Genomic DNA, 14,903 nt, shown 5'->3' with positions numbered 1-14,903 from the left:
AAAACCAGCTCAGAGATTTCACTCTGTCACAGAATCCATAAATTTAGTTGGAAAGTAATACCATTTTATGAAGCCGCATTTCATTTCATTTTCTTTTGTGAAAACCTTGACAAAATATTTGACAAAGAGAAGAACAGATTTTGCTTTCTCATTTCCATAGAAACTATGGCCGCCAGGAATTAGCAGAATCCTTTTTGTCTTCAGACCACAAACTTGTCAGAAACAGAGAAAAAAGCATATCCCAAGCTGGCCTGAGAACTGGAGTGGGCAAACTGGGAAGTAGTAGGCTAAATGTTTTTACCCTTGCTTTGGAGCCCAGTTTGCTTTAAAAGAAGCATTTTGAGTGCATGACATAAGTAGGGCTTGCCAGTTGACCAGAAAAAACAACTGTATAAGATGTAGCACACCATCACTTCCAGAAAATGCTGCCTCCTAAATCTGTAAGGTCAAATGACTGGGTAGACTCAAGTGCAAACTCAACAAAATCAGAAGCAGCTTATGCAGTACAGACACAGGGAAATGAGCCTTTTGGGGGGCTTCTTGGCAACCTGATCATTGTTGTTTTATTATTATTACACTTATTAATTGCCTTGTAAGCCACCATAAGTTACACATAAAAAACTTAAAAATGTTAAAAACCACAAATGCATTTAAAACAAGATGAAAGCCCTAACACATGGAAACACGTGGTAAATACTGGTTTAGCCAGCTGGGGAAGCTTGTCAGGATAGTGGGTACCTGTCGTATCTCGACAGGAATGCTATTCCACAGAACTGGGGCATCCACACTAAAAGCCCTGCTACAAGTTACTGTGGAGTTGGTTTCTGAGATCTTTGGAAGGAGGAGTCTTCCGCGGTCTGCAGCAATCTACTGGGTGTATAAGGGATTAGGCCAGGCTTCCTCAACCTTGGTCCTCCAGCTGTTTTGAGACTACAATTCCCATAATCCCTGAACACTGGTCCTGCTAGCTAGGGATCATGGGAGTTGTAGGCCAAAAAACATCTGAAGGGCCTAGGTTGAAGAAGCCTGGATTAGGCAGTCTGCTTATTGAACATTCATTCTGCTTCCTTTTGCAGGGAGGTTAAATAACCATCTGCTTGTGTCCCATAACCTGAATCTCATCCAAACTGGGGCTGATGGGTGTTCCGCCAGAATTTCTTGACATATCTTTAAACTTGAAAGTGTAAATAAAGGGGGGGATCCATTGAATGCCCCCTTTAGAAGTATGCCATCTTCTTATAGCAAAAAAAGGTCTGATCTTTTGAGGGAAGTGGTGTTGTTGCACAAGACCTCCCAGTCAATTATTGTGCAACCAGAATTTGTCAGTATGTGATTTTCACCTCAAAATAGCAACCGCCTGGAAGTGCCTTAAGTCCCTAGTCACATGCATTCTTTATAACGGGCTGAAGTGTCATCCTCATTTGCTTTTGGTGCTCTCAGGTTGCATCAGCTACTTTTGCCTACTGAGTTCTCTCTTTCCTAAATCCTTCCGGCCATTTCAACAATACCAATGTAATCTTCAGGTGAAATGAAAACAGTCCTAGCCATGCTGAAAGCACTTAATTTGCTTTCCAAATCATGATGCAAATGCTTTCTTCCCCTTCCTGGGGGTTGGACGAGAAGGGCAAGGAGAGAAGCAGAAGGAAGAACAATTAATCCTCTCTGTCAGTATAAGAGTGTGCAGCAATGTTTTGATCAGACTCTCAGAGTCACAAAGTGAAGGAGTATTTGTGATTCATAGCAGGCAAATTCTCTGCAGCAAAATTAGCTATTCATCTCCATTCTTAAAGGAGCAAAACGGGTTGCAGCCAAACTGTGGGTCTCTACAGGCTGTTAAATCATTCTGAATGCTGGACTGCACTGAGAACAGGCACCCGGTAGTGATTAGTTGTCAGTAATCGGTACTGCTGAGTTTTTAAAAAGAGAGAGAGAGAGAGAGGATCCCGTTATAAAATCCTGCATGAAAAAACCATCCTAAGCAGATGCAAGGATTTGTGTTTATTTTTAATGACTGCATTTTGAAGAGTTATTTGTTCATAAAATAAATCATGAGGCACAGAACAATCTTTGAAGCCAAGAAGCTAAGACTGCCATACTCACTAAGAATTCTTAAGGCAATTCTATTCAGGTTATCCTAGCACCACACCCAATATAACTAAGGTGCAGTTGACATTGCTAGTATTGCCCCTTCTTTTTTATTTCTTGGTGAATAGTGTGTGGTTGATTAGTCTGAGGAAGTACAATACACAACCTTCAGAAGAGAAGACCTATCACTTCTTTAGTTGGTATCAGTCAAACATAGATTGCATGAAGTGTAGCTGTTGTGGCAGAAACAAGTTCTATCCTCCACTAGGCTGCACCAGTTCAAAATGCAGGTGGGAGATTGCATTTTAAATGCCCCTGTCTTGTTCACTGGACTCCAGCTACAACATATTTTACCTCTCAAAAGAAATACAGTACTTTCAAAACCCGATATTTGAGAAATGAAGTTTGCACTTCAGTATCAAACCAATCCAAGCCACTATGGTTCTCACATATGCTGCTGTACTCTTAAAACTCCTTTTATTTTTGGGCCTCCTATATGGCTTTCTGTTACACTTATATCAGCAGCAAGTATAATCTGTCCCAGAGCATAACTAGGGAAGGAGAAAGAGGGGGCATCTGCCCTAGCAGGCTCTTGGAATTCAAAACAGCGTGCAATATATTCACAGTGGTTAAAATAGTGTTTAATTATGTAGGTCAGGGTCCATGTGTCAGCAATTATTTTATCTGGGCAGGCAGAAGATGGCAGCATACAAACCTGGATATGTTAATTGACTTGTTACTGCTGCTCCTATTTGTGCAATTGTGTAAACTTCCAAAACGCCAATAAAATATTGCTGATGCACTGAATTTCTTGTCCAAACATTTATAGCCCATTTTACTGCTTTTACTTTAATAAGATTGCAGGTGTACTTCCTTTTTAACTTGAAAGAAAATTGCTGGGGTTTTTTCCCCTTGACCATTTCTTCCCATAAATAAATGAGAAACTACATTTCTGCAGCTGCCTTTCGATGGTGGCAAAATGGCTTTTTTGGCAGAGCTGTCATCCATCATATTGTAACACACTGCATTTAGCAACTACTATTTATAGTGTGTCTGATGCCAAAGCAATTTTTCAGAGCATGCACTGACTTGAGAAATGTTATTGTACAAATCCATTGGTCCAAACGTGCATTGGCAATTACCTGTAGCTCAAATTTATTTTATGTAAAATCATGGCTTCCCTTCATTGGGGTCACTTAATATAGTTATGTTTTCTAGGGGCAAATCACTAAGATTCTAGGATAACAAAACAGAACACAACTAAGACTGACAGAAATATATATAGTCCACCGTGACCAATTCAAGTGCTATTTGCTTTTTGCAGAATCACAGCCTGGTAGTTTACAGAAAGAAAGAAAGAAAAAGAAAGAAAGAAAGAAAGAAAGAAGGAAGGAAGGAAGGAAGGAAGGAAGGAAGGAAGGAAGGAAGGAAGGAAGGAAGGAAGGAAGGAAGGAAGGAAGGAAGGAAGGATCACATTAGCGATTTTGAAAAAAGGAAACCATGCTTCCAGTCCTGACAAAATCTTGGTACTTGAAAAGTAGAATAAAAATCCCAAAGCAGATTAGTCAAACTACAATGTGCATGTCCAGAGTGGACACAATAAGCAAAACAGGCTCTTATAGGGGCTCTCCTTATCTTCCTCTTCCCCAAAAATGTTACCTCCAGGTTTCCTGGCAAACTGGTCACTGCAAGACTTTTCCATGCATCACACATTATGGCATCCAACAGAATGCTTCTCCCCCAGACTCCCAGCTGCTTTCACCAAATCTTGGATCATGGCAAGTTTAGAGCTCCAGTTGCCCCTTCCCCCTCCTACGGCTGCTGCAACAATCCCTTATGTCTGCCGGCCTTTGTTACATTTTTATCGTTAACACGCAGATAGACACACTTGCACCTCAGTTATTTATTCATGGTTTGCATGTTTATATCTGCACACACACACCGCACCCCTCTGCATTAGGCCAAGGAGCATCAAAACAGGAGAAACGGTGATATCAGCAGGAAAGGAGACAGCTGACATACCAGAACACCCAGGAGAGAAACAGTTTTCCAAAACCCCATACCTCATCATCACAGCCCCCTAGATTCTGTTGCTCCTCTCCCTCTATACTGCAGGTATAACTTCAAAAGGCTTCAAAATGTCATGTGCCAGCATTTTTTGTTGTTGTTTAGTCATTTAGTCGTGTCCGACTCTTTGTGACCCCATGGACCAGAGCATGCCAGGCACTCCTGCCTTCCATTGCCTCCTGCAGTTTGGTCAAACATGCTGGTAGCTTCGAGAACACTATCCAACCATCTCGTCCTCTGTCGTCCCCTTCTCCTTGTGCCCTCCATCTTTCCCAACATCAGGGTCGTTTCCAGGGAGTCTTCTCTTCTCATGAGGTGGCCAAAATATTGGAGTCTCAGCTTCAGGATCTGTCCTTCCAGTGAGCACTCAGGGCTGATTTCCTTCAGAATGGATAAGTTTGATCTTCTTGCAGTCAATGGGACTCTCAAGAGTCTCCTCCAGCACCATAATTCAAAAGCATCAGTTCTTCAGTGACCAACCTTCTTTATGGCCCAGCTCTCACTTCCATACATCACTACTGGGAAAACCATAGCTTTAACTATACAGACCTTTGTCGGCAAGGTGATGTCTCTGCTGTCTAGGTTTGTCATTGCTTTTATCCCAAAAAGCAGGTGTATTTTAATTTCGTGACGGCTGTCACCATCTGCAGTGATCATGGAGCCCAAGAAAGTAAAATCTCTCACTGCCTCCATTTCTTCCCCTTCTATTTGCCAGAAGGTGATGGGACCAGTGGCCATGTTCTTAGTTTTTTTTGATGTTGAGCTTCAGATCGTATTTTGCACTCTCCTCTTTCACCCTCATTAAGAGGTTCTTTAATTCCTCCTCACTTTCTGCCATCAACGTTGTGTCATCTGCATATCTGAGGTTGTTGATATTTCTTCCAGCAATCTTAATTCCGGCTTGGGTGTCATCCAGCCCAGCCCAACCCTTGATGAATTCTGAATATAAGTTAAATAAGTAGGGAGACAATATACAGCCTTGACGTACTCCTTTCCCAATTTTGAACCAATCAGTTGTTCCATATCCAGTTCTAACTGTAGTTTCTTGTCCCACATAGAGATTTCTCAGGAGACAGAGGAGATGATCAGGCACTCCTTTAAGAACTGGCATTAGGCATGCAGTATTTTGGTACCAGTGAGGTTTGGTCCAAGTAAGAACTGTGCAGGCATGCAGATGCTACATGCATATGGGGAAGAGCAATTCAGATGTAATGCCAGATGTGTGGGGGTCACTTACACAGGTAACACTTTTGGGCAGATTCCACCAGGCTTCTCACACATTTAAATCAGCTTTCAGTGACCTGAATGCACAGGCAAACTGACCCTGATGGATACAGTGCTTCATCCTCTTGCGTATGTGCTTAAGAACAATGAAGGCAATAGACTTAACCGCACCTCATAGGGCATAAGGCCGTACTCCAAGCAAAACATACAGTTAGCATAATATACAGCAAAATTTTTTTCTCTCTCTCTCTTATACACACACACACACAATATTGGATTCCTCATATGCATTTATTTTCACGATAGGTGGCTTTATTGTTCTTCTGAACTATATTGAGGCACAAACATTATTACTGTGCATGTTTCCTGCATCCAAAAATGAAACACAAACCTTGATTTTAATTATGGGAAAATGATTAAGCCCTAAGGAAGCACATCTACATTTTTGTCTGCCTTGTTCCTATTTGTAATCCCAGCTAATTACTTCCCTTGTCAGAAAAATATTCTCTGAAGTCCTAAGACACAGGAGAAGCACTTCAGTTCCTTTTATTTTATATGAAACAGGTTGGATGAAGTTAGGTGCATTTGTGGCTTATTGACTGACAAAACCCAAAGAGAACTCAATAATAGTTCCTTATCATCCTGGATAATTTATGGGTTAATTGCCAACAAATTAGCTGCTCCTCAAGGTTGACCAGAGATATTTTGCCACCTGGAGAAAAGGATAAGATGGTGCCCCTTTCTGCATTCCTCATATTGAAGCCAGCTGGCAGCTTAATCTTATTTCAGCACTGGTAATGGGACAAAACCCTCTCCCTGTATGCCACCCCCCTCTCCGTGGGGAGTCCACAGAGCAGGCTTTGAGGGGTCAGGGTGCATCAGAAGAGGAGAGGGTACGTTCTGATGAGCAGACAAAAAGCTTTGTACTCGCAGAAGCATTTCATTGAATACTGCCCAATATGGCTTTCATTAAATATTCTAAATCTCCACATTCACTTTGAAGTTATATTCACCCATCTGCATTACTGAATGATCAACAGCTGTATGAGTTTACTGACACCACTGACAAATATTGTTTGAAGTGAGCTGAGGTTATATGAAAGCACTGTGCATCTCTGGAATTTCCCCAGAATTATGTAATGACACAGAACGGAAAGCATCCAAGTTTTCTATAAATCATGTTGCTCTGATCTCACCAAGGCAGAGGCATCTTCTAAACTGCATCTATGAGGCTTTTGTTTAACTTTTCTAGCCGGTAAATTCTTAACTATTAGCTTGCAGAAATCTGCACAGTAACTTACATGATGTGGGCAAAGTATGTTTAAATTACCCTTTAAACCCCTGACCGTTAGCTCCAGTCGTGCATGACTCTGGGGTTGCAGCGCTCATCTCACTTTATTGGCTGAGGGAGCTGGCGTACAGCTTCCGGGTCATGTGGCCAGCATGACTAAGCCGCTTCTGGCGAACCAGAGCAGTGCACGGAAAAGCCATTTACCTTCCCACCGGAGTGGTACCTATTTATCTACTTGCACCTTGATGTGCTTTTGAACTGCTAGGTTGGCAGGAGCAGGGCCCGAGCAACGGGAGCTCACCCCATCGTGGGGATTCGAACCGCCGACCTTCTGATCAGCAAGTCCTAGGCTCTGTGGTTTAACCCACAGTGCCACCCGCACTGTTTAGCAATCTCTCTCATATATATATATATATATATATATATATATATATATATGCACTGAAGGTATAAAATATTCTAAGAAAATTACTGCATAGAAAGTTCATTCCTTATTAAGCATGTGGTATTTGTTTGTTTATTTACAATCAAAGTATTTGCAAAGGATGCACATTCACTTCAAACATCATTCAGAACAACACTGGGTCTTTAAAAGAATTGTACTGTCCATGTAAACAAGCCTCAGGGATATTCACGATTACAGGTGTTAAGTAACAACTGGCATTATCCCTGATTCTGTGATCAAGACAAAAAGCAGCAAAAATATATAAAAAATTCAAGCAGAATAAACATTTGGGCCTGATATTAGGAAAAGCAGGCAATGTATAATGCATGCCCAATAAAATATATGAAAGCAACACAGCCTCAGAGCTGGAAACTATAAGTAGATGGGAGTCAAAAACCTTGACCTTCTCATTTGTTCACTATTGATCTCGAAGCATAAATTGATGAGTATGTTTGTGAGCCTCTGTGTTGAATACTGTAGGTGTTATTAGTAGTTAGGGAGCATCGCCTACCAGTGACATGCCATTAATAATATAAATGATGGAGTTTGGCTCTCTCAGAGCCAAGGAAAGCTGCATTCACAATAAAGAAAAACAAAACAAAACTCATTTGGTTGCATCTGCTTGGGTAATTGCATGGCTTCTTCAAGGTGCTTAAAGAAATACAAGGCAGACGCAACTAAAGAGCAAAAGGAAGCATTGTAACAAATGCACAACTTTATTACAATTCAGTTCTTTGGGCTATATATGAAATTAATTTCTATCACTGTGAGTCCCAGTGCAGAGAAATGAAGGCTGTTGTGTCTGAGAGTTTCAGTACCCAACATAGAAGCTTTTGCGTACTCATCTGCATGGCTAGAGAATTTAATCCAAATTTTAGACTCATATGAACTGCCATTACTGGTAACAAACCACTGTGCCCTTTTCATAATACTGTTGTGAGTTTGGGGCAGGTGTAGGCTGTATGCCTGAGTCCCTTCTAATTCCTAAACGGCCTCGGTCCAGTATATCTGAAGGAGCGTCTCCACCCCATTGTTCTACCCAGACACTGAGATCCAGCGCTGAGGGCCTTCTGGCGGTTCCCTCGCTGCAAGAAGCCAAGTTACAAGGAACCAGGCAGAGGGCCTTTTCAGTAGTGGCACCTGCCCTGTGGAATGCCCTCCTACCAGATGTCAAAGAGAACAACAACTACCAGACTTTTAGAAGACATCTGGAGTCAGCCCTGTTTAGGGAAGCTTTTAATGTTTGATGTATTACAGTATTTTAATATTTTGTTGGAAGCCACGCAGATTGGCTAGGGAAGCCCAGCCAGATGGGTGGGGTATAAATAATAAATTATTATTATTATTATTATTATTATTATTATTATTATTATTATTATTACTATTATTATTATTATCATCATCATTATTATTCCTGGATCCAACAAGGGTTCAATTGCTGGAATAGCCAGGCAAGTTTCCATTAAGATAGCAGACAACAAATGGGTGGGGGCCCTTCCCTCACCTGGCTGTTAGTGTGAAGTACAAAGGCCAGAAGGGACGGGGGTGGCGTTGTGGGTTAAACCACAGAGCCTAGGACTTGCCAATCAGAAGGTCGGCGGTTCAAATCCTTGCGACAGGGTGAGCTCCCGTTGCTCGGTCCCAGCTCCTGCCAACCTAGCAGTTCGAAAGCATATCAAAGTGCAAGTAGAAAAATAGGTACCGCTCCAGCGGGAAGGTAAACGGCATTTCCGTGCGCTGCTCTGGTTTGCCAGAAGCAGCTTAGTCATGCTGGCCACATGACCCGGAAGCTGTATGCTGGCTCCCTCAGCCAATAAAGCGAGATGAGCGCTGCAACCCCAGAGTCGACCACAACTGGACCTAATGGTCAGGGGTCCCTTTACTTTTACCAGAGTTGTGTATGTGAGCTAGAAGCAGGCTGGGCAGCTGAGAGACAGAGCCATGCTTGATTTCTGCTGGAATCCAAGGCTGTGGCCATAGGAGAAACAAGAACTTCTTGGGTCATTAAAGCTATGAGCCGTGGGCTTAGGTTGTATATATGTGTAAATAAACAATATATCCTAAAGACACAACAGTCTCTGCTGTTCTTCATGCCGAGGTAACTGAATCCGGGAAAGCACCTGAAACACCTGGAATCTCACACTACTCAGAGACTGGGATGGCATGCAACAATATACTCCTTCTCAGAAGAGGTTTGCAGTCCTTTGGACACTCCCACTAATAGATGGAGCAAAGACAATTTGCAGCCCCTTATACTGGCTTACATACCGTTCGAGAAGGTATTCCAATTCTGGGGAATATTTCTGCGGGGTGAAATTAGCGGCAGAGGGGAGGGAGGTCCAGTGAGAACTACCGGTACCTTTACACTGAAACATGCTGGAAGTGTCCTTCTCATGAGTAGAACCTATGGCTTTCACCCTGTTGGTCAAAAAAGAGGTAGCGGAAACTGAGACTGCCCCCCTCCCCATAGGCTCAGAGTGCTCTGGGGCAGTGAAGGCTGGTCCATTAGGATGAATGGGACACTGCCCGACCCCCCCCAGCCTCCACCTGCTTGCCTTCTTACTTACACAAGGACAGCAGGAGCCTTTGGCTCTGGTTCCACCCCATTTTGATCTCCTTGCCCTTCTACCCTACCAGTCTCAATGGGCACCGCCTACCACTGCTCTGAGGTATAAATAACATTTATATATCTCAATCCTTCTGTTTATATCTCAAAGTACATTTGCCCCCCCCCCAAAAAAAGAACCCTGGGAATTGTAGCTTGTTGAGGGTTCTGGGCATTGTAATTATTATTATTATTATTATTATTATTATTATTATTATTATTAATACCCCGCCCTTCCCAGTTCAGAAAATGGGGCTCAGGGTGGCCAACAACAAATTTAAAACACTTAATTGATGCAACAAAAACCAGCATAAAATATAGTATAAAACGTGAATAACAATAAATTCAGAATTCAAAAATCAATTTAGGGGGGTGGGGGAATCCATCCAATCAACATTAGATGATCACCAGGGCTAGCTGGCTAAATTAGTCCTATTTGGGCCAGCGAGGAGACCAGGGGAGAATTAGCTGTGGGATCCCAGAGCGGGTAATCTTCATAGAAAGGAGGGGGGGGGGGAGAGAGAAAGAGGAATAAAAGATCAGGCTAAGTTCAAATTGAAAGCCAGGCAGAATAGCTCTGTCTTACAGGCCCTGTGGAAGGAAGTTAAATCCTGCAGGGACCTGGTCTCATGGGACAGAGCATTCCTCCAAGTCGGAGCCATCACCGAGAAGGCCCTGGCCCTGGTGGAGGATAATATGACTTCCTTAGGGCCCGGGACCTCTAAACTGTGATTATTCATTGACCTTAAGGTCCTCTGCGGGGCATACCAGGAGAGGCGGTCCCGTAAATACGAGGACCCTAAGCCACAAAGGCTTTGTAGCTGTGTAAGGGGTAAACTACAATGCCCAGGATTCCTTTTTTGGGGGGAGGGGGAGGAATGCGCTTTAAATGAGCTTTAAATATATCATGCACATGCAGCCTTAGAGCTCACTCTCAGTGGATTGGTATTAAGGTACGTTTGAGCTTTTGATGCACCTGACAAAGCAGAAGGACAGCAACAAAGCACGTACAGCCCCCCCCCAGCATTTGTATGTCCCTCAATGTACAGCCACTAGGAACAGAAACCTCAAAAAGGAGATGAAACAACACACATTTCTTCCTTTTTTATTGTCCCTGTTCTGGAACACCTTCTTCTTTTTTCCCTTTCAGCTGAATGCTTTGAGTAGAGACCTCTTTTACATTCAGAGTGCTGAATATAGGGCCTTGACCAATTAACTGTATTTCAGACATTACCTCTGCACCCCGGGACCTTCAAATCAGAAACGCTTATTTGAAAACAAGGAGCCCTCAGGCACACAATGGAGACCAGCAAAACTAAAATGCAACATGCTGCATGCTTGGTTAATGAATTCAACAAGCCTACACCTTGTCTGAAGCCTTGCATATTTGCTCAGGAACAACCTGACATAGGCACAATGGACATAGGAAGAAAAGTAGCCATGTTATATTGGTGAGAATGCACTAACTTCAGATGAACAAACTAAAAGAAAATATGTTTGACATGTTTTAAATATCCAGATTTCAAACACTGAGATGCTGTTGTTTTTCACAATACACATGTAAGACTTCGTGGAAGATGCTGCATACAGTTGATGTTAACATATAACCTATTGGCTAACAAATTTGCAGCTAGCACACAGCATACTTAGGTTTGAACTCTACACCTCAGTCTGCATACAAAACTCATCAAGCAGCAACCTACTTGAAGTAGTCTCTCCCATCTCTGTTTGCCGTCATCTCCCATCCATAGGAAGATCCCTGGTTCAAGGTCCAGGTTCCTGAAGGGGGAGGCCAGCCTGAAGACTTGGTTCTGTGGCTAAAAACAAATGAAAATCATTAGTATTTCAAAATGAGCCTGATCCATTCAATCCAACAGTGACTTTTCTGTATTTCTGAGTACAAGTGAATTTACGTTAAATCCTATTATATGTGTGGAATTTTGACATAAGCCAGTAATAATTAATATAACCATAACACACTTTAGGACCTAGATGTTTAGATGCACTTTGTTGAATAATCATTGGACTCCTTGTTTTATTAAAATCTAGATTTACTTTGATTTTGGCAGACCAAATTGAACTTTCAAACTAGCTTTTCACCTGTGACCTTAAAGAGAGGCTGTTTCAAGAAGACTCTTTTGGGAGGTTCATATAACCACCCTTGCATATTAACAATGGAAACTGTGTGAAGGGGCCTTACATACATACCAATGCACATAAACAGGGTTCCTGCATGGAGGATCAGTGTGCACCTACTACCCTTTCACACAGCTGCCAAATGCATGGCTGGTGCATATGCCACCATAAGTGTTAGAGTAGCTGGTATGACCCCCAAGACCCACTCATGGGCACCTTCAACCATTGGGAAGGTTGTATGAACCTCTTCCATGTTGTGCACACATGATAAGAAATAGACCTAAACTGGGTTTGGGGAAATACATAATGCGAAGTAAGGACCACTCAGCTTTTTCCCCAGTCAATGTCGTACTGAGTGCCCTCATGCTTTCCAAGTATTAGTCACCTTAGACCATTTCCTGAAGAATGAAAGGATGAATAATTCATGAATAGATTCATCATAGTACACGCCGTAGGAACACGGTTCCACAAAAGAGCCTTTGCCCTTCAAAAAAGGTGTTATGGTTGCTGAAAATCTCAACGGTGGGGGGAGTGCTCTTGAGCTCGGGTCCCACTGCAGGTTTCCCAGTGGTTGGCCACTGTGAGAACAGGATGCTGGACTAGACGGGCCATTTGCCACATCCAGAAGACTCTTCCTACGTCCTTATGGCATTGACCCATTTCTAAGGTGCTACTAAAATACATATGGCAAAATCTTAACTGCAGTGTCAGTTTAATCTGGATGTGCTCAGTGCAGAAGAAAAGCAGAGAAAGACAAAAATAACTGAGCCGAACTGGATACCCTCCTGATCATCTTCTTTTTTTAAAAAAAAAGAAAAAAGCAACACAAATTATTTAAACACTAACATAATTTATCTTCACTCTTCACATCCGTAATTATTAGTTACTTTACAGGGATTTATTTTGCGTTTCCCATTGCTGGGTATAAACAGTAGCAGGATTATGTTATAATCTCCTTTGAAAGCAATCCTTCAAACGCCAAAGTGCACCACTCAGAGGCTGTAAAATGTGCGCAACAACTCTCTGTGTTGTATGCCAGTGTTTACAATGCTGTTGTATACTTAGAACTAAAAGAAGCAAAATTACTCATGTAGTACCCTAGAAGTCTCCATACACATTAATGGCATAGCTTCTAGGAGAGAGGCTATTGTTGACTGCTTTGCATGCAGAAAATCCCACGCTCAATTCCTGGTGTTTCCAGGTAGGGCTGGGAGATAATCCTGCATGAAACCCTGGACAGCTGCTGCCAGTCTGTGTTGACAGTACTGAGCTAAATGGGCCAACACAGACTGAGGTCAGTCAAAAGGAAGCATAGCTAAAACTACAAAATTCACCAGCACGAAGATGTAGCGATGACCGTCAAGTTGGATGACTTGAAAAGAGAACTAAACAAATTCACGGAGGTCAAGTCTATCAATGGCTTCTAGGCACGATTGCTGCATATTAACTGCACGATCAGAAGCAGTAACCTCTAAGGGCAGTTGTTGTGGTATGTGATTTCTGAACTGCTCTGAGATTTTAAATTAAGGCTGGCATATGCATGAGTTTAAATCAATAAAATCCTAGGTATGTTTACTCAGATGTTTCATTGTGAGTGAGGAGTTGGGCAGAGCAACCCAAGTCCCCTTTTTGCCAGGCTGGGAAAGGGGGCTGGGTTGAATGAAGATGCCCCTCCATCTAGCTCTTCTAGTTAAACCAGTTTCCTACTGGCTGACAACAATGGACTGATGAAATTCTCAGTCCATCAGTGTGGCAACTCCCCCTACTACCAGCAGTACCCAGCAGAAGGCCCTGAAACAGGGCATTTCAAATTCTGCAAGGACTGAGCCACCTTTCCATCTATTGGATCCTGAGCTAGTCTTACTGCCACTGCACAACGGCATCCAGAACAAAACAGCCCTGATAACTATGCCCGATAGCTCTGTAAAAGCCACACTGGCAGGGAGGGGGAAACTGCATCTTAAGCCTGTTTAGTGCTGAAAGCTAAGAAGCTGACCTTTGTGACAAAGCCGTTTATGACACCATCTGATATAAAGAAGGACTCCAATCTTAGTATACACTGCTCAAAAAGGAGGAGTGAAAATTTAAGGCAAACAAAAATATGGCAGCAGGAAAAGAAAACTCTCTCATCCCGTGAGGTGAGATGCAAAGAAACGGTTAAAGATATAAAACGCTGAAATATAGCATTGTTTCTGTGGCAAACAAGGAGAACTCACTCCTAAATCTGCTTTCATCACATGCTTTGATGTGTTATGTTTTCTCCATGTAATCTTCAGGTTTGATCCGACCATTAATATTTACAATCGTATCAATTATGAAATAGATTCAAGCACTCAAAACTATGACAGTAGTAGTGATTGCCACTGAAAATGTTCTTGTATGAAGGAAGAAATAAAAGATATGCTGAAAACTATGCTGCAGATGAACAAAAAAATACATTTCATGTGCATTTAAATTAATACACCTTTAATATGCTTCTCTGTTCTTGTTTGTTTGTTCTTGCTATAACTGCATTTCAGATAAAGATGGCTTGAATATGGACGTACAGATCACCTTATAAAGAAGGAATAACAGCACGACAACATTTACAATGTTCATTCCAGCATCATACACAGCATGGTACAAAGTACTGTCTTTCACAGTTGCTCACATTTTAGCAGATTTTAGCAGCTTGCCCCCCAGAGTTTAGAGATCTTCCCTGAGGAACAAGGATTGATTTCCACTGAAAACATATATGCCAAAGCTGTAGGACAGCAGTTCTCAAACTTTTTGAGACCACTTGGAAATTGTTGAGGGTTTCAGTAGACCACTTAATAAACTTATTTTTGTTCTACAAATCAAAGCAGTATGCAACACATATTTTAATAAGCAGTTTTGACTTTCTAATGTGATGGATATGTTTGTTGTCAGTGTCGGCCTTAACATTAGGCAAAGCAAAGTGGCTACCTCAAGCAGCAAATCTGAGGGGGGATGGCAGAGAATAATGGCAATATATTAGAGTTGTGTGTGCCGTGTGACCTGATGATATTCCCTAAGCTAGCCTGCTGCCC

General features: G+C 42.2%; 1 protein-coding gene across 3 annotated transcripts in view; it reads right to left on the bottom strand.

Annotated features, from left to right (window-relative positions):
- FRMPD4 (FERM and PDZ domain containing 4) overlaps positions 1 to 14,903 on the bottom strand; it is a 203,852-nt gene that overhangs the window by 64,319 nt on the left and 124,630 nt on the right. For all 3 annotated transcript variants that reach the window (XM_081907517.1, XM_081907515.1, XM_081907516.1), the window contains exon 2: positions 11,421 to 11,534. In XM_081907517.1, the coding sequence (XP_081763643.1) occupies positions 11,421 to 11,534 (114 nt within the window). The remainder of the gene's footprint in view (positions 1 to 11,420; positions 11,535 to 14,903) is intronic.

This window comes from Podarcis melisellensis, assembly GCF_964234715.1.
Source record: "Podarcis melisellensis genome assembly, chromosome: 4".
Lineage (NCBI taxonomy): Eukaryota > Metazoa > Chordata > Lepidosauria > Squamata > Lacertidae > Podarcis > Podarcis melisellensis.
This window is presented reverse-complemented; position numbering and strand designations above follow the sequence as displayed.